Source organism: Caretta caretta, chromosome 8 (assembly GCF_965140235.1).
Source record: "Caretta caretta isolate rCarCar2 chromosome 8, rCarCar1.hap1, whole genome shotgun sequence".
Classification (NCBI taxonomy): Eukaryota; Metazoa; Chordata; order Testudines; family Cheloniidae; genus Caretta; species Caretta caretta.
Window position 1 is genome coordinate 42,940,829 of NC_134213.1, and position 18,300 is coordinate 42,959,128.

Here is an 18,300-nt window from a genome sequence, read left to right on the forward strand (position 1 = left end):
CAGGGTGGAGAAAAATCAATGTAATAAATAAATAAATCACATTTTTTTTATTTAAATCGGATTTTTTTGATAAAATGCTTTGAGAAAAAAACCTATCTAAAGATAGTTTTAATTAAGATATCTTTGAGCTATAATGTATCTCATCATGGAATAGGGATTATAAATTCTAATTCTTTAGTATTAGACAACATATTCATGTAATGTTTAACAAAAGTTTTCTAAATGAGTTCCAATAGTTCATGGATTAGGGACCCAAGCTTATGGGGTTCCAGGGGCTTCTGTATAGATTATTTAGGTTAATCTTTCTATCTACCCAATGGGACTCAGTGCTCAGTCTAGAAGATACCATCAGAGATGCTTACTTTTGCAGTTCTCAAACTGTGGATTTGTGTCTCCAGAGGTAGCATGCTGGTTAAGAGCAAAAATGTTTTGAAATAAATAAATTATATATAGAGAGAGATGAGAAATAACAGATCTCAACCCTACTGTCCTGCTGCAAATTTGTGTACACAGAGTCAATCCCTTACCTCTCACTAAAAGCGCAAAGTTTCAGAAAGTTCAATGAACAGAAGATTGTTGGGGGCGGAATAGATCTGGACAAGAAGATGATGTCTGGAGATAAATGTGAGAAGGGAGGGACAGGCAGTAGAAACAAAAGTGAAACTGTTTGAGCAGCATATTCCAGAAGTTTTGAGGTCTTTCTGAGTGTGGCCTTCATTGATTTGAGATCTACCATACCATTCTCTCACTAGACGGGAAAACCTATAAATGACAGCAGGCAGTAAAAGAGACCCAGTTTGGGAATAAGAACCATTCAAGAAATATTTTTGCTGATGATGTTTTAAAGAAAGTCACACCAGGTGGAAGTCACTTAAGCACTTGGATTCAGAGACTGTTAAAGTGATAAAAGACAGTTACCTTTTCCGTAAGTGATGTTCTTCAAGATGTGTTGCTCATGTCTATTCCACAATAGGTGTGCGTGCTCGCCACGTGCACTGGTGCTGGAAGTTTTTCCCCAAGCAGTACCCGTAGGGGGGAGCGCCCCCCCCTCGACCACTGGAGTGGCGCCTGCCTGGCACGGTATAAGGAGGGCTGCGCTCCCCCCATCCTCGGTTCCTTCTTGCTAGACAACTCCGACAGAGAGGAAGGAGGGTGGGATGTGGAATAGACATGAGCAACACACCTTGAAAAACACCAGTTACAGAAAAGGTAACTGTCTTTTCTTCAAGTGATTGCTTATGTGTATTCCACAATAGGTGATTCCAAGCTATATCTGTTGGAGGTCAGTAGGCGTTCACAAGTTCTCGGGACGGAGTACCACCCTGCCGAACCCGGCATCATCCCTAGCCTGGGAGATGATCGCAAAGTGCGAGGTGAACGTGTGAACCGAAGACTATGTGGCGGCCCTGCAAATGTCCTGGATGGGGACATGGGCCACGAAGGCAGCCGACGAGGCCTGAGCCAGAGTCGAGTGTGCCCTCAAAATGGGCGGTGTGGGAACCTCCGCCAGCTCATAAACAGGAATGGATGCACGAAGTGATCCACTTAGAAAGCTGCTGAGTGGAAATCGGCTGACCCTTCACGCACTCAGCCGAGGTGATGAACAATTGCGAAGACTTTCTGAACTGCTTGGTCCGCTCGAGGTAGTAAGCCAGAGCTCGCCGCACGTCGAGCGCATGGAGATGGCGTTCCTCACAAGTTGCGTGAGGCTTGGGGCAGAGGACTGGCAGAAAAACGTCCTGACCCATATGCTAGGCGGAGACCACCTTCGGGAGGAACATGGGGTGTGGGCGGAGCTGCACCATGTCCTTATGAAAAACCGTATACGGTGGTTCGGAGGTTAGGGCCCTGAGCTCCGAGACCTGCCTGGCCGACATGATAGCTACCAGGAAGGCCACCTTCCACAAGAGGTGCGACCAGGAACACATGGCCAGTGAGATGATCCAGCACCAGGTTTAGGTCCCACTGTGGAACCAGAAGCTTGGAATATGGCTAGACACGATCCAAATCCTTAAGGAACCGGCCGGTCATAGCATGGGAAAGGCCAATATGGGCGCCAAGTGTACCCTGACTGACGAGAGCGCCAGTCCCTGGGCCCTCAGGTGGAGGAGGTAATCAAGGATAAGCTGGAGCGGCAAGTGGAGGGCAGTCTACTTTCGAGCATGTCCTTTCCTTGCCACCTAGCCACTGAGCAGCCATGCCGTGAGGTGAAGCGTTGCTAGGTTGGGATGGAGGCGGCGGCCCTGGTCCTGAGAGAGCAGGTCCGGGTGGAGCTACCACCAGCCCCGAGAGGGTCCCGTACCAGTGCTGCCTGGGCCAAGCTGGCAGAATGAGGAGGACCCTGGCCTTGTCCATCTTTATTCTCTCCAGGGCCCTGCTGATCAGATGGAACGGGGGGAAAAGGTGTAGAGGAGCTGGCCTGACCAGGACAGGGGAAAGGCATCCGAGATAGCGCCCCTCCCTAAGCCCCCCCCCGGAGCAGAACCGGGGACATTGTTGGTTCTGCCCGGTTGCAAATAGGTCCACCTTGGGAGTACCCCACCTTCGGAAGAGCTGGTGAGCCACTTCCGGGTGTAGAGACCACTTGTGCTGAGAGGAAAAATCCCTGCTCAAGAGATCGGCCCTCACATTCCGGGTGCCCAGCAGGTGGAAGGTTTTTAGGTAGATGTTGGGGGCTCTACAGAAGTCCCACAGACTGAGGGCTTCGTGGTGGAGGCCCTGTTGATATAGAACATCGAGGTCGTGTTGTCCGTGAGCACCCGGATCACCTTGCCCTCCAGGTGCGAGCGAAAGGCCATACAATGCCAGTCACACCCGCCCTGAGTTCCTTGAGGTTTATATGAAGGGGTAGGTCTTGTAGAGACCACAGGCTTTGGGTCTGAAAGTTCACCACATGTGCCCCCCAACCCAGGTCTGACATGTTGGACACCAGCTCCAACGACGGGGCCCTGTCCCTGAACCGCTTGGAGCATGTTGTTTGGGGCGGACCACCACTGCGGGGAGGTGATCATTGTGTTCAGCACAGTGAGGACTTTGTCCATTCTGTCTGTGGCCTGGGAGAACTGCGAGGCCAGCCAGAGCTGGAGGGGCCTCATTCTGAGTCTGGCATGACGGACCACATATGTGCACGCAGACATGTGACCCAGCAGTTACAGGCAAGCCCTGGCTGTCGTCACCGGGAACCTTGTGACAGAGTCGATGAGCCCTTTCAGGGTCTCAAACCTGTCTGGTGAGAGAGAGGCCCTGGCCGACGTTGCGTCCTGTAGTGCCCTGATAAACTGTATGCATTGGACCGGGACTAACGTGGACTTGGCGTTGTTTATCTACAGGCCTAGGGCAGTAGATGTGGACAGGAGGAGCGCCACATGATCCCTCACCTGTGACTGGGAGGTGCCTTTGACCCAGTCATCCAGATATGGGAATATCTGGACCCTCTGGCATCTGAGGTAGGCTGCTACCACCACCATACACTTTGTAAAGACTCTGGGGCAGTGGACAGACCAAATGGTAGGACCATGAATTGGTAGTGACTCTGTCCCACCATGAAACCAAGGAAGCGTCTGTGCCCCTCCAATATGTGGATGTGGAAGTACGCGTCCTGCAGATCGAAGGATCAGTCCCCGGGATCCAGGGAGGGGATGATGGAGGTCAGGGAAACCATGTGGAACTTGAGTTTCACCATGCATTGGTTCAGGTCCTGCAGGTCCATGATGGGCCTGAGCCCCCCTTTGGCTTTAGGGATAAGGAAATACCGGGAGTAATACCCCTTGCCCAGGAACTCCTTGGGCACCACCTCTATTGCTCCTAGGTCCAGGAGCCGCCCCACCTCCTGCTCGAGCAGAGCATCGTGAGAGGGGTCCCCCAGGAGGGATGGGGGCGGAGGGCAGTTGGGTGGGGAGGAGGTAATCTCAAGGGTGTAACCTCGGGAGATGGTGTTGAGGACCCATTGGTCCGAGGTGAGCTGCGACCATTCTGGGAGGAAAGCACACAACCGATTGGAGAAAGGGAGTTTTATTGTGGGTAGGTCCCTGCTGAGAACTGGCAGGGTACCCCCAAACATCCCGTCAAAAACGTCTTTTGCCCGCCTGCTTGACCTTAGAAGATCCAGGCTGGGGGGCAGGCTGGGATTGCCATTGCGGGCGCTTTCTACAGTCCCGCTGATTTTTGTGGGTGGCCTTGTACTTCGGGAGGGCGGCCTGGGTAGGAGCCTGCTGTGGCTTGAACTTGGGTTTTGCTGGAGGAGGGACATAGAGGCCCATGGTCTGGAGGGTCGAGCGGGAGTCTTTCATGCCATGCAGCCTTGTGTCCATTTCTTCAACAAACAGCCTTCCTGTCGAAAGGGAGATCTTGCATTGATGACTGTGCTTCACTGGAGAGCCTAGAGAACAGAAGCCATGACACCCATCTCATGGACACTGCTGAGGCTATGGACCGTGTGGCCGAGGCCACTGCATCCGAAGCGGCTTGCAGGGATACCTTGCAGCCACCGCCCCTTCCTCCACGAGCGCCTTGAACTCCTTATTGAGCTCCCAGAGAGAGTTCTCAAACTTGGGGAGAGATTCCCAGACGTTAAACTCATAGCGACCCAGGAGAGCCTGATGGTTTTGCTACTCGTAGCTAAAAGCTTGACAACAAATAAACTTTTCTCCCAAAAGTATCCAGGCCCCGAGAGTCTTTGTTCTTGGGGGTCGGGGCTGGTTGCCCCTGCCGCTCCCTGTAGTTGACTGACTCGACCTCCAAGGAGTTGAGCGTCAGGTGGGTATACAGATACTTGTGTCCCATCATGTGTACAAAGTACTTGCTCTCCGCCTTTTTAGAGATGGGAGCTAACAAGGCTGGAGTTTGCCACAGGGCATTCAAAATTCTTGCCACCCCTTCATGGAGTGGCAAGGCCACCCTGACCGGTGCTGAACGGTGACAGCACATTGAAGAGGGAGTCTGAGGGCTCTTCCATCTCCTCAGCCTGGAAGTGGAGGCTCGCTGCCACGCTTTTTAGAAGGTCTTGGTGGGCTTGGTAGTCCTCCTGCGGGACAGAGAGGGATGGGGCCACAATCAGCTCCTCCGGACGGGGCGAGACCAGGCACCTTTTTTCTGGCGGTCTAAAGATGGACGCCAATGGTGCTTCCGAGGTCCCGGCCACCGAGCGAGCCCCCACTGGGGGCTGCACTGGAGGCCATGGTGCCCACTGGTTCCACTGGGCTGGCCACGATGCTTGGTGCCATTGCGCTCACTGAGGCACCGGCAGAGCCGGCTGTTTGGGCTGACTGGCTTGGCCTGTAGATGGACGGCTGTGAGGGGAGGCCGGGCTAGCATATGATCCACGGCTGCCTCTGAACCGGGCTAGCATATGATCCACGGCTGCCTCTGAACTGCAGTGCCGGGATCAACGTAGGCCACGGGACCACGATCTTGACGTGGAGGAGCGGCACTGACGGTAGTAGCTGCTCCGCGAACGGCCTCGATGGGCGGACCCGCATCTGCGGGATGCCAGCGATCGATGCCCGGGGCTACGGTGCCTTGGTGGAGACTTGGAATCATAGAGTCATAGAATCTCAGGGTTGGAAGGGACCTCAAGAGGCCATCTAGTCCAACCCCCTGCTCAAAGCAGGACCAATCCCCAACTAAATCATCCCAGCCAGGGCTTTGTCAAGCCTGACCTTAAAAATATCTAAGGAAGGAGATTGGAACGGGAGTCCAAGCGGGAACGGTGTCAACAATCGTGCCACGACTGACTGCAGTATCTCCTGAGAGACTAGGACTGTTGGCGACATCCACCATGGTTCCGTCGATATTTTCATTGCGAAGACGAGCAATGTTGGGAGTCCCGGTTGGACGGCACCCACCCAGACAGTCTGGCCGGTGTTGAGGGCGATCCACATAGACTGAGCCCTGAACGGTCGCTGGGCGGTGTCGGGAACGTTCCCTTGACCGAGACTGGTACTGGGCCGGTGGCGACTGCGGCGATCCCAGTGGCAGTTTGCCTCTGGAGCGCGGGGTCAACATTGGCAGAGCTCTGGGCACCGGCATAGACATGACGTCCCAGGCTGCCTGGAGGGCTTCGGACGTAGATGGCAACCAGAGAGGTCTGCTCTGAAGGGGCCGGGCTACTTCGCTCAACATGAGTCGGAGGCCTCGGGCCCGATGGGGATCAAGGACTACCCGACATAGGCCTAGCCTCTGTCCCAGACTTCCCTCGGTGCCGTTACAAAGAGGGAGTCTTTCCGGTCCTCTTGGCGTGCCCGGTGGACAGGGAGTGGTGCCGACTGGACGATGGTACCAGAGGGTCTCCACATACCAATGCCGCGGTGCCAGGTCCCGGTTCGGAGCAGTGTTCCACGGTTGGGGCCAGCGCCAACTCCATTAGGATAGCCCGGAGCCTAAAGTCCCTTTATTTTTTAGTCCAGGGCTTGAAAGACTTGCAGATCTTGCACCTTTCGCTGACATGGGTTTCTCCCAAGCAGCATGGACAATCTGCGTGCGGGTCGCTCCTTGGCACAGAACGCCTACAAGAGCCACATGACAAAGCCTGGGGCGTGGGGCATGCCCTGGCCCAGGCTCAATGACTAACTGAATGACTAAACTAACTGAATTAGCTAACTACAGGTACTACTGAACAAATGAAGAGTTCTGGGGACGAGCTGCAGCAAAGCTGGAGCTGAGCAGTTCCGATGCACCTTGACTGGCAGCAAGAAGGAACTGAGGGTGGGGGGAACACAGCCCTCCTTATACCGCGCCAGGCAGGCGCCGCTCCAGGGGTCACGGGGAGGGTGCTCTCCCCTACCTGTACTGCTAGGGGAAAAACTTCCAGCACCGGTGCACGTGGCAAGCACGCACACATGAGCAATCACTCAAAGAAGAATCTCACTTTTAACAGCAGTAGCTTCTTCTGCCAGTGTAGAAAGAATATTTTCTTCCTTTGGACTAATTCATTCCAAATTGAGAAATCGTTTGGGACCTGAAAAAGCAGTCAATTTAATTTGTTTTGTTTTTAAAAATATTTCATTTAACTATTTTAGTTAAAAACAATTTTAACAAAAACAAACCTGATTTTAAAAAACTTGAATGTTTAAATTCAAAAATTCATATGCTTGTTTTGTTAAAATATTCTATGTTTGCTGTTGAAGAAAAAAATCCAGAATACATAACATTGTTGTTTTAGTTAAATAAAACAATTTAAATGTCTGTCTGGTGATGTTCTCCTCCTAATACGTCATGGCCAGAAAATCCCGCAAATACTAAGGATTAACCTGTTGAATCTCACCTCCCAATGACTTCATAAATATCTGCTTCAATTACCTTTGGTAAATGAAATAACCAAACAATCATTCATTTTCTGATATAGCTATAAAACTAATCTGAAAAGTTTTAAATAAATCACTTAAAAATGTATAATGTGTACCTTCTAAAAATGAAACCTACATCTATCTGAGTTGTGAAGAATATGTATTAAGGTTATAACAACCAACAAGAATGCACTTTTATGTAGAAATCCATGATTAAATCGAGTCTTCCTCACTAGTGATCTAAATCATGATTTCAATCAAATCCACCTTTGGAGAAATTCAGAGCAGTGCCAGGCTGTGGTTCTGGGGTATAACTTAGGTGTCATTCCTGCAGATCCCAGGGAAATCTCCAAACATGACAGTGTCATAATTGTAAGAGTAAATACCACTCACCACCTTACTGCCACTGGCCAGCCGACTACACGGTTAAAATTGGCCTTCAATGATAAAAAAAACTAGGCACAAATCACAGGGATAACAACACAGGTACCCAGAACAGATCCACTTGTGATTCCAGGGCCACCACTCCTCTCTGATAATGAAGTGATGCAATAGCACAACAACTCTGGAAATGCAATGGGCTCAACCATTCACATATGCTTCATGGAGAGCCTTCTGCACAACACATGCCCTGCTTCATCTAAGAGTTGTGCATGCATCTGTCTGTGCTTCAGGAACCAAGACAGACATGCACAACCACGCTCTCCTTCTACACTTCCCTCCCTATCAGCTGACAGCTTCTGAGACAGCCACTCAAACCCCACCAAACCCAAGTCAAGACACTGGCACATGGTAGGCACTGGATGCCTCCATGCCAGTCAATACCCCACCAAGAAAAAAAGAAACTGTATTTTATGGGAGTCTTCCAACATCCAAGACAACATAGACAAAGACATGAAACCTACAGTGAGAACATGTGGAGTCAGAAAGATCATCAAAGAAGCCAACTTACGAGAAACATTAATGTTTCGTCAAGAGCACAGAATCCATCAGGCAGCCATGCCCTCCAGTGCCCCTTCTTGGGCTCTTTAACCATGTGGCACACACAAGGAAAGATACACCCTTTGCAACACTTACCCTGATTCTCCGCATTGCAGTCACAATCTCCACCCTGCTGTTTGGCCGAGGCACATCAAGGCTTCCAATGTACTGCAAAAAGAAGAATATAGGATTAGTACAGCTCCAATGTCTGTAAAATAGCACAGACATGCAGGGACTTTTCCACCAAGCAGCTAAACCACCCCCTGCCAATGCAGAAGCATTTCTCCTTAGACATCACAGCACTTTGTCCAGTCTATTTTACGTGTCCTAAACAATGACAGTTCTGTCACTTTCCCTGGGAGACTATTCCACAGTCTAATCCGTCTGTCAGGAAATTTTCCTTGATATTCATCCTAAATTTTCCATTTCTTAATTTCATCCCATTATTCCTAGGCTGAGTCATCCTAACCCCCCCCCCCATCTATTGGCCTGATGTTTTCATCTTTCACATATCTGCAGATTATTCATTCTCCCTACCATGCAAGGCGTTTCATCAAAGCACATAGTTAACTGTCTTCATTTTTGGTTTTAAGACCAGCAGGGACCATTATGACAACCTAGTCATAATGGTCCTGCATAGCACAGGACAGAGACTCCACCCAGTGATTCCTGCATCAAACCCATATCGTCCGGCAGGTCTTTTGGAAAGACTTCTCACCGTAAGATCCCCAGTGCGGAGAGCCCCCCCATGTCCTTAGCTAAGTTGTTCCAATGGTTAATTACCCTTGCTGCTAAAAAAGTGTGCCTTATTTTGATTCTGAATGTGCTAAGCATCAGCTTCCTGTCACTGGATCCTGTTATACTTTTGCCTGCTAGATTCAAGAGCCCTTTGCTCTCAGAAATGTCTTCCCCATATAGGTACTTATAGGAGATTATCTAGTCACCCCTTAAAACTTCCCTTGTATAAACCATATTTGACTTATTTAGTCTCTCGCTATAAGGCTTTCCAGACCTCAAATCGTCCTTATAACTCTTTACTGAGCTCCTTCCAATTTTATAACATTGTTTTTGAAATTTGGACACCAGAATTGGACTCAGTATCCAATAATGATCTCACCAGTACTATATACAGTTCAATAGTCATCCACTTAGATAGCCAAGCATTGCATAAGCCCTTTTAACCACAACATCCCACTGGGATCTCATGTTCATCTGGTTTCCATCATGACCTCTAAGTCTCTCAGAGTCCCTGCTTTCCAGGATGTGGTCCTCTGTCCTGTAAGTGGCCTTTTCTGTTCCTAGATATCGTTCCTTGCAGGTGGCAGTATTAACACATTACCTGATTGCATCCAGCTTATAAAGAGATCCGGACCACTCTAAAACCGGCCGGTCCTCAGTATTTACTACTTCATCAACATGTATCCTCTATAAACTTTACCTGCAATCATTTTCTTCAAGATCATTGATAAAGACATTGAGTAGCATTATGTCAAGAACAGACTACTCCACCACCCCATGGGATGAGGATTTCCCAAGTAAAATTATGGTTTGATGAGATCTTTCAGCCAGACAGTTTTTAATTCCTTTACTATAAGCCAATGTCATTTTGTATAGTGTTAATTTTTTAGTCTTCCATTGAAAGAAGTTCTGAAGGAACTCAAATGTGAAATTGCTGAACTAGTACTGACTGTGGTTTGTAACCTATCATTTAAATCAGCTTCTGAACCAGATGACTGGAGGACAGCTAATGTGACACCAAATTTTTGAAAAAAAGGCTTCAGAGGTGATCCCAGCAATTACAAGCCTGACTTCAGTACCAGATAAATGTTGAAACTATAGTAAAGAACAGAATTATCAGACACAGAGATGAACATAAGTTGTTGGGGAAGAGTCAACATGGCTTTTGTAAAGGGAAATCATGCCTCACCAATACACAAGAATTCTCTGAGGGGGGTCAACAAGCATGTGGACAAGGGGGATCCAGTGGATATAGTGTACTTAGATTTTCAGAAAGCCTTTGACAAGATCCCTTACCAAAGGCTCTTAAACAAATTAAGCTGTCATTGAATAAGAGGGAAGGTCCCCTCATGGATCAGTAACTAGTTAAAAGATAGGGTAGGATTAAATGGTCAGTTTTCAGAACAGAGAGGTAAATAGCAGTATCCCCCAGGGATCTGAATGGAGACCAGTACTATTCATAAATGATCTTGAAAAAAGGGGTAAACAGTGAGGTGGCAAAATTTGCAGACAATACAAAACTACTCAAGATAGTGAAGTCCAAAGCAGACTGTGAAGAGTTACAAAGAGATCTCACAAAACTGGGTGACTGGGCAATAAAATAGCAGATGAAATTCAATGTTGACAAATGCAAAGTAATGCACATTGGAAAACATAATCCAATTACACATATAAAATGATGGGGTATAAATTAGCTGTTACCACTCAAGAAAGATCTTGGAGTCATTGTGGATAGTTCTCTGAAAATATCCGCTCAGTGTGCAGCTGCAGGTAAAAAAACCAAACAAACAAAAAACTAAGAAAATGCTGGGAATCATTAAGAAAGGGGTAAATAATAAGACAGAAAATATCATATGGGCTCTATATAAATTCATGATACACCCACACCTTGAGTACTGCATGTAAATCTGGGTGCCACATCTCAAAAAAGAATACTGGAATTGGAAAAGGAACAGAAAAGGGCAACAAAAATGATTAGGGGTATGGAACAGATTCCATATGAGAGAGATTAATAAGACTGGGACTTCTCAGTTTGGAAAAGAGGCGACTAAGGGGGGATGTGAAAGAAGTCTATACAACCATTACTAGTGTGGAGAAAGTAAATAAGGAAGTGTTATTTACTCCTTCTCATAACACAAGAGCTAGGGGTCACCCAATGAAATTAATAAGCAGCAGGTTTAAAAACAAACAAAAGAAACTATTTTTTTCACATAACAGTCAACCTGTGGAACTCTTTCCAAGAGGATGTTGTGAAGGCCAAGACTATAACAGAATTCAAAAAAGAACTAGATAGGTTGATGGCTATTAGCCAAGATGATCAGGGATGCAACCCCATGATCTGGGTGCCCTTAGACCTCTGGCTGCAAGGGGATAAAGGTGTCCCACAATGCCTGTTATCTCTCTAGTTTGAACTCTACTGCCCTGCCCTCAGATGACCAACTGTACATTCCTTTGGACCCCGTACATTCCTTTGGAATTTTGAAAGTCCCCTTCCTGTTTGGTTGGTGACGTGTGCAGTGGTCTCAGCGCATCTTTCCAGATGGCTATGCCTGCTCCATGCACCAGGCAATCCCCCGCTTGGAGCAATGCCAAGCTGCTGGACCTCATCAGCATTTGGGGAGAGGAGGCTGTGCAGTCCCAGCTGCACTCCAGCCGTAGGAATTATGATACCTATGGACAGATTTCATGATGCATGACAGAAAGGGACCATGCCCTGGACACACTGCAGTGCAGGGTCAAAGTGAAGGAGCTGTGGAATGCCTACCACAAGGCAAACCGCCACTCCGATGCTGTGCCCACAAGCTGCCAGTTCTACAAAGAGCTGGACGTGATACTCAGCGGTGACCCCACCTGCACTGCGAAGACCACTGTGGATACTTCGGTGGCTCACATTCCAGTCGAGAGTAGACCAAGCCAGGAGGAGGAAATCTTGGAAGAGGATGTGGCAAGGGAGGGGGACCCAGAGGCAGAGGATGACTTGGAGGTCACAGATGCATGCAGCCAGGAGCTCTTTTCTACTCTGGGGGAGGCCAGCCAGTCACAGCTGTTGGATGTTGGCGAAGCGCAAACAGGAGAGGAAGCCCCTGGTAAGTGGATTTGATTTTGGGAATCGCTGAAGCATGTTGTTGGCAGCAGGAGGGTTGCAGAAAGCAGGCTTGTCTCCCACCACATGCCTAGTCTGAGCGATGGAACAGGGTGTTGATTGACTCTCTCACTTTATGGGAATCTGCCTCAGATCTCCAGGAAACTCTCGTGGAGATACTGGGCAATCCGCTGCCACAGGTTCTTGGGCAGAGCTGCTTTGTTTCTTGCCCCACTAACGGTAACTTTCCTGTGCCACCATGGGGGTGAGGTGGAGGGAAAAACCATTGCTGCACACAGGAGAGCTGCATAAGGGCCAGGACAGAAGCCGCCGTCTTGGAGGAGACCCTCTCTTGATTCCCTGCTCACCCTCATCAGTGAGATATCTTCCATAATGATCACATCCCGTGGAAAATGTGGGGACAGGAATGATTATCAAGCCGCCCCTACAGTGCTGGCTCTCCCAAAAGCCACGTGCCCAGTGTACAGCAGGGTCCAGGAAGAGCGATTGACCCTGCCCCTGTGGCTACTCACCATTTTGGGGGTATTGTAGCTCATGTGTGCTTGCCTGGGGTCAGCCAGTTAGTAACAGGTGTGAGAGTACTGGCTGTGTTTTAAATCGCTGAATCAGTGGTCTCTGTGTTGCAAACAATACTGCTTCTGTACAATGTTGTGTTTAAACTTCACAGAGATGACCTTGGGAGCCCAGCCTCCTCTTTGTTATCGGCAGCAGAACGGCTGCACAGAATTAGAAAGCAGCCACGAAGAACTAAGGAGGACTTTCTGTGTGAGGTTATGATGCACTCCGCTGCCGAGAAACAGGAACTGAAGGAGTGGCAGGACAGAGAGAAGAGGGAATGAAAGGAGAATGTGGCAAGCCAGAATGAAGCCACAAAACGGTTCTTGAACATTATGGAGCACCAAGTGGACATGCTCCAGGCAATACTAGCTCTTCAAACCGAGCAGCTCCGTGCCCGCCCTCCCCTGCAGTCACTGTCGCAAAACTCTTTCCCATGCGCCCCATGCACACCACCACCACACTGTTATCAACCTCCTGGCTCCACTCTCTACCCTCAGCATTCCACTCCTCCCTCCTCACAGTTCAGCACTGTGGACTCCCACTACCTACTGCACTCAACACCCATCCCTCTGCAGTTTGGCCCTGCTGAAGTACAAAACCTGCTGCATTGTACTCCAAAGGAGAAGGCTGGATATGATCCCTGGACATACACAAATCTTTCGCCATACTGGGACCCCACCTCCTCCTGGGACCTTCCCTTCCCCCAACCCCTCACTGGGGATGTGTTTTTTTTGTTTGACTCTCCCCTCCAGTTGTTGAATAAAACAATTGGGTTGGGTTGAAAGCAATCTTTATTCTATTACTTGAAAGCAAACAGAGTCCTGCAAAGCAACAGACCTTCATATTGCATCGTCCGCACCAATCACAATCACCTCCTAGCATTACAAACACTGCACTCCTGAGCACAGCAACAAATATTAGTGGCTTTCAGCTTCAAATTGCTGCCTCAAGGCATCCCTGATCCTTAAGGCTCTGCGCCCCTCTAATAGCCCTGGTCTCTGGCTGTTCGAAATCAGCCTCTAGGCGCTGAGACTCAGTGGTCCAGCCTTGAGTGAAGCTTTCACCCTTTCCTTCACAAATATAATGGAGCGTTTAGTACACGCTATAAGCATAGGAATATTGTAATCGGCCAGGTCCAGCTTCACAGAGAGGCAGCGTCAGCGGGCCTTTAAACGACCAAAAGCACACTCAGTCATTCTGCACTTGACAGCAGCAAGGAATGGTTCAACAACAGGCTGAGCAAGTTGCCTCGTGTATGGTTTCATAAGCCACGGCATTAAGGGGTAGGTGGGGGTCTCCCAGGATCACAATGGGCATTTCAACTTCCGCTACAGTGATTTTCTGGTCCTGGACGAAAGTCCCTGCTTGCAGCTTCCTGAACAGGCCAGTGTTCCGAAAGATGCGTACATCATGCACCTTTATGGACGAGCCTGCATTAATGTCTGTGAAACACCCACGGTGATCTACAAGCGCCTGAAGAACCATTGAGAAATACCCCTTGCGATTAATGTACTCTGTGGCTAGGTGGTCCGGTGCTAAAATTGGAATATGCGTGCCATCTATCACCCCTACCCAGTTAGGGAAGCCCATTTGTGCAAAGCGATTCAAAATGTCACGCATGTTGCCCAGAGTCACGGTCTTTTGGAGCAGGGTGCGATTAATGGCCCTGCACACTTCCATCAACACGAGTCCAACGATTGACTTTCCCACACCAAACCGGTTAGTGGCAGAAGAGGAAGAGATGCTCTGTGGGATAGCTGCCCAAAGCGCACCTCTTCAAATATCACTGAAAGTGCCGCAAGCGTGAACACACTAATGCGCAGTCAAACTGACAGTGTGAACACACAACAGTGGTTTCCCTTCAGCGCTCTGAGAGGCGCTGTAACTCTGCCAGTGTAGACATGCCCTACGACACAGAAGAACTGGAGTTTGCATGGCATGGGAAAACAGTGCTCAAGGACTGAGGGGAGGCTAATAGCAGTATTGTGATCCTTCTCCTTCCCCTCAGCCCTTGAGCACAGTGCTCCCACTTGAGCACTGTTTTCTGGTCAGGTGCTATTACTACTTGCATTCTAGTAGCATCCACACAGAGCACCAGACCAGAAGAGCTCACAATCTACATTCTCGGAATACAGGAGCATTCTCCTCCTCCTCATCCACAAAATCCTCCTCCCTGTTGTGCGAAATCCCCCCCTTGCAGGTGTCCACAGACAGTGGTGGGGTAGTGATAGGGTCCCCTCCTAGAATGGCATGCAGCTGATCATAGAAGTGGCATGTATGGGGCTCTGACCCGGAGAGGTCACTTGCCTCCTTTGTCTTTTGCTAGGCTTGCCTCAGCTCCTTAACTTTCACGTGGCACTGCCGTGTGTCCCTGTTGTAGTCTCTCTCCAACATACCCTATGAGATTTTGGCAAATATATTAGCATTTCTTCTTTTTGATCAGCGTTCTGCCTGCACAGATGCTTCTCCCCATACACCAATCAGATCCAGTGTCTCCCTTTCAGTCCATGCTGGAGCTCGTTTGGGATTCTGGGGGGACTGCATGGTCACCTGTGCTGCTGAGTTCGCCATGCTGACCAAACAGGAAATAAAATTCAAAAGTTCCTGGGGCTTTTCCTGTGTATCTGGGTAGTGCATCGGAGTTCAAAGTGCTGTCCAGAGTGGTCACAATTGAACATTCTGGGATAGTTCCCAGAGGCCAATACCATCAATTTGCATCCACGCTACCCCAAATTTGACCCAGCAAGGTCGATTTTAGCACTACTCCCCTCGCCGGGGAGTACAGAAGCCAATTTTAAGGGCCCTTTAAGTTGACGGAATGGGGTTGGTTGTGTGGACACATTCATTTTAAAATCGACCTAACGTGGCTAAATTCGACCTAACCCTGTAGTGTAGACCAGGCCTAAGTTGCCAGTGCAGCTATCCAACAGATACAGCTGGACACAGATGCTCACCAGGGCTGGGCACAGAGGGAGGTAAATGGGACCAGTTACATTACAAAGCAACAGTGAGGTGAGGGGCAGGGATCCGAAACTAGAGACACACATGGAAGCTGAGATTTTTCCAGCCACCTCAGGGATTTGGGCACCGAAGTCCCATTAAAATGTTTATGAGCCACTGGACAGCTTTGAAATAGCTCAGCCCCAGCCCAGACTGGGGTCCTGAAAGAGAAACAGTATGTGGTCACAGCCTGCATTGCAGGCACACGCACGGGGAGCACAGAGCCCATAACTCTGGCACTGCCAACTCCTAAGTACTGCCATCTGTAACTTGGATTGATCTTGGAAACTCAGGCAGAGATTTGGATCTGAAGAGCGAAGAGATGGTCTGGTGGCCTTGGCTTTTCCTTATCCAGGGGGTGACCTGTATTATCTGGGAAGATGCAGCAGTCGGCTATTCAACTCCCATCACCGTAGTATTTGAGCACTTGACAACCTCCTGGGGGGGAAGGCAGTGCTATTACACATCACAAAGGTGGAACGACGGCACAGAGACTAAGTGGCTTGTCCATCTCGGTATGTGTAGAAGCCGAGTCTCCTCGGCTACCAATGCTGAGTCCAGAACCGCACAGATAGCACTAACCAGGTAGTACTAGGGACCTCACACTGCCTTTGATTAACCCTTCTTTGCCTGCTTTTCTCACTGAGGGATGAAAGAAGAAGCCAAACAAACAATGGCTGCTTTTATGGCTCTGTGCTATGACGATGCAGCCACCCTGGAAGAAGGAAAGCCCCGGTTCAGTGGCCAGTCCAAATGTCTCCAGCTGCGAGACTGGGGGATGATGCCTGCAGCTGTATCTCGGTGTCTGCAGCCTGGCATCAGGCTGGAGATTAAATACAGTAACAGCTGCTCAGGCCACAGATGCATGCCCCCTTGTCCCATCCTATTCTCTTGTTGAGGGCATGGAAACAAGGTGAGGGAATGCTGCTCTGGGGATGAGGGGGAAGGGGTGAGGAATTACTCACACAGGCCCGTTTTGAGGGTGTGGGCGCCCCCGTATCCATGGCAATGCTTCCCCAATACAGCACTGCCCTCCTCCTCCTCCCAACCCAATGCACACAGCACCCAGGGGTGGGAGTTGAGATGCTGGGTGCATTGCATGCATCCCTCCCACTTCAATGCCTCACACCACAGATCACTCCTGTCTGGAAGTGCAATGTTACTCTGTGCACAGAGGTCCCCTCCTCAGAGGGGGTGGCACTGCTCCTCCCTGACCCTGGGCCCCCACTGCTGCTCCTGGGTTCCCTGCGAGATCAACAGAGACTCCCCCAGCCAACTGTCTGCTCCAAGGCTGAACCATATCCACCCTGAACCAATCCTGTGCCATGGCATCACTCTCCCGTCCCTTTGGAGCTTTGCCTTCCCTCAAATCAGCCACTGGGAGCAGCCACAGGCATCTCTTCCCTCTCTATAGAGGGCTTGTGTGTCCAGGCAGGACGTTTTGGCCTCTGACCCCAAGACGGTTGATGCAGTCTCCCAACCACACCACCTGGCAGCCTCTCTTAGGGTGCTTCTGTGGGAATCTGGCAGGCTCCAGAATTTCCTGCAGGGCTGGGTTACAGAGACCAAGCCTGTCCCTGCAACACGCCTGCCGAATTAGAGTGCACAGGTCTTCGCCACAGGCAGCCAGATTCCATCCCCTGCCCCAGGGGCTCTGCTCCCTCTCCTGAGCTGGGCAATCATTTTCGTCATCCCACTAATGGTCTGGAACTAGCCTGCCACTCCCATGTAGTACAAAGGGCACTTCCTCCCCATATCTCCCTGGGAGGATTTACCCTTTGATTTAGGGATTGGGACAGATAAGAGGACTTTACCATCTCCGCAAGAAGCTGCCTTAGACTTTCCTAACCTAGGTAACCCTTTCAAAACCCCTGCACCATTAGCTCAGCGGTGGTGCTGTCCATGACTTTCTGTGCACTGTCTTGCCCCTGGACAAAGCTTGATGTGTATCTCCCAGGGAGCTCTAATTTTCTCCCCTCTTTTTCAGGAAGCACCCGGGAGCCCTGCCCTGCTTTGGTGGGTCCCCCCACCCCAAGCTGATGAAAAGAGCCATACAGATTGCTTTCGACAAAGTTAGACAACAGAGGCCTGCACAGGTCTACGTGCCTGGTTATTGGGCACCTGGCAGCCTCAGCTGGCTGGCTGGCTAAAATCCATGGGGAACACTGTGCATTCATAAGCAATACCCTTTCACCTCTATCCCCCACCCTCCACAACTCCAAGAAGGAAAATGGTCTTACAGTATATTGCTATAGCAAATTGCATCCTGAAGGATCCTAAAACACCGCCTAAACCATCCTATCACTTTAGTCAGCAGTGAAATGCAGCCATCTCTGGGGGTTCAGCATGTCAGCTGACTAACAGGGCATAGCAACACGATACAACACTTTTGGACAGAAGTGAAAAGCCATTTGATATCCAATGGAATTTGAAGGGGAACGTACAGGGGCAGAATGCAATCACTGGGGAGGAAACCTGGCTGAGATACTGAACTTAGCTCCTTAACTCTTCAGAAAAGTGCCACGGGAACTTTAGTAACCCAAGAAATCAGGATGTTAGTTTTGCACCATAGCCAAAAGCTGGCACGGACTTTTGGTAAGAGAGTTCTTCCCAAACTGGAAGAAAACATTTGAAAGA

At 49.6% G+C, this 18,300-nt stretch overlaps 1 protein-coding gene across 9 annotated transcripts in view; it reads right to left on the bottom strand.

The window, feature by feature from the left end:
- Nucleotides 1-18,300, bottom strand: part of NOS1AP (nitric oxide synthase 1 adaptor protein) — a 172,605-nt gene that overhangs the window by 125,064 nt on the left and 29,241 nt on the right. For all 9 annotated transcript variants that reach the window (XM_075131436.1, XM_075131435.1, XM_075131432.1 and 6 more), the window contains exon 2: nt 8,361-8,432. In XM_075131436.1, the coding sequence (XP_074987537.1) occupies nt 8,361-8,432 (72 nt within the window). The remainder of the gene's footprint in view (nt 1-8,360; nt 8,433-18,300) is intronic.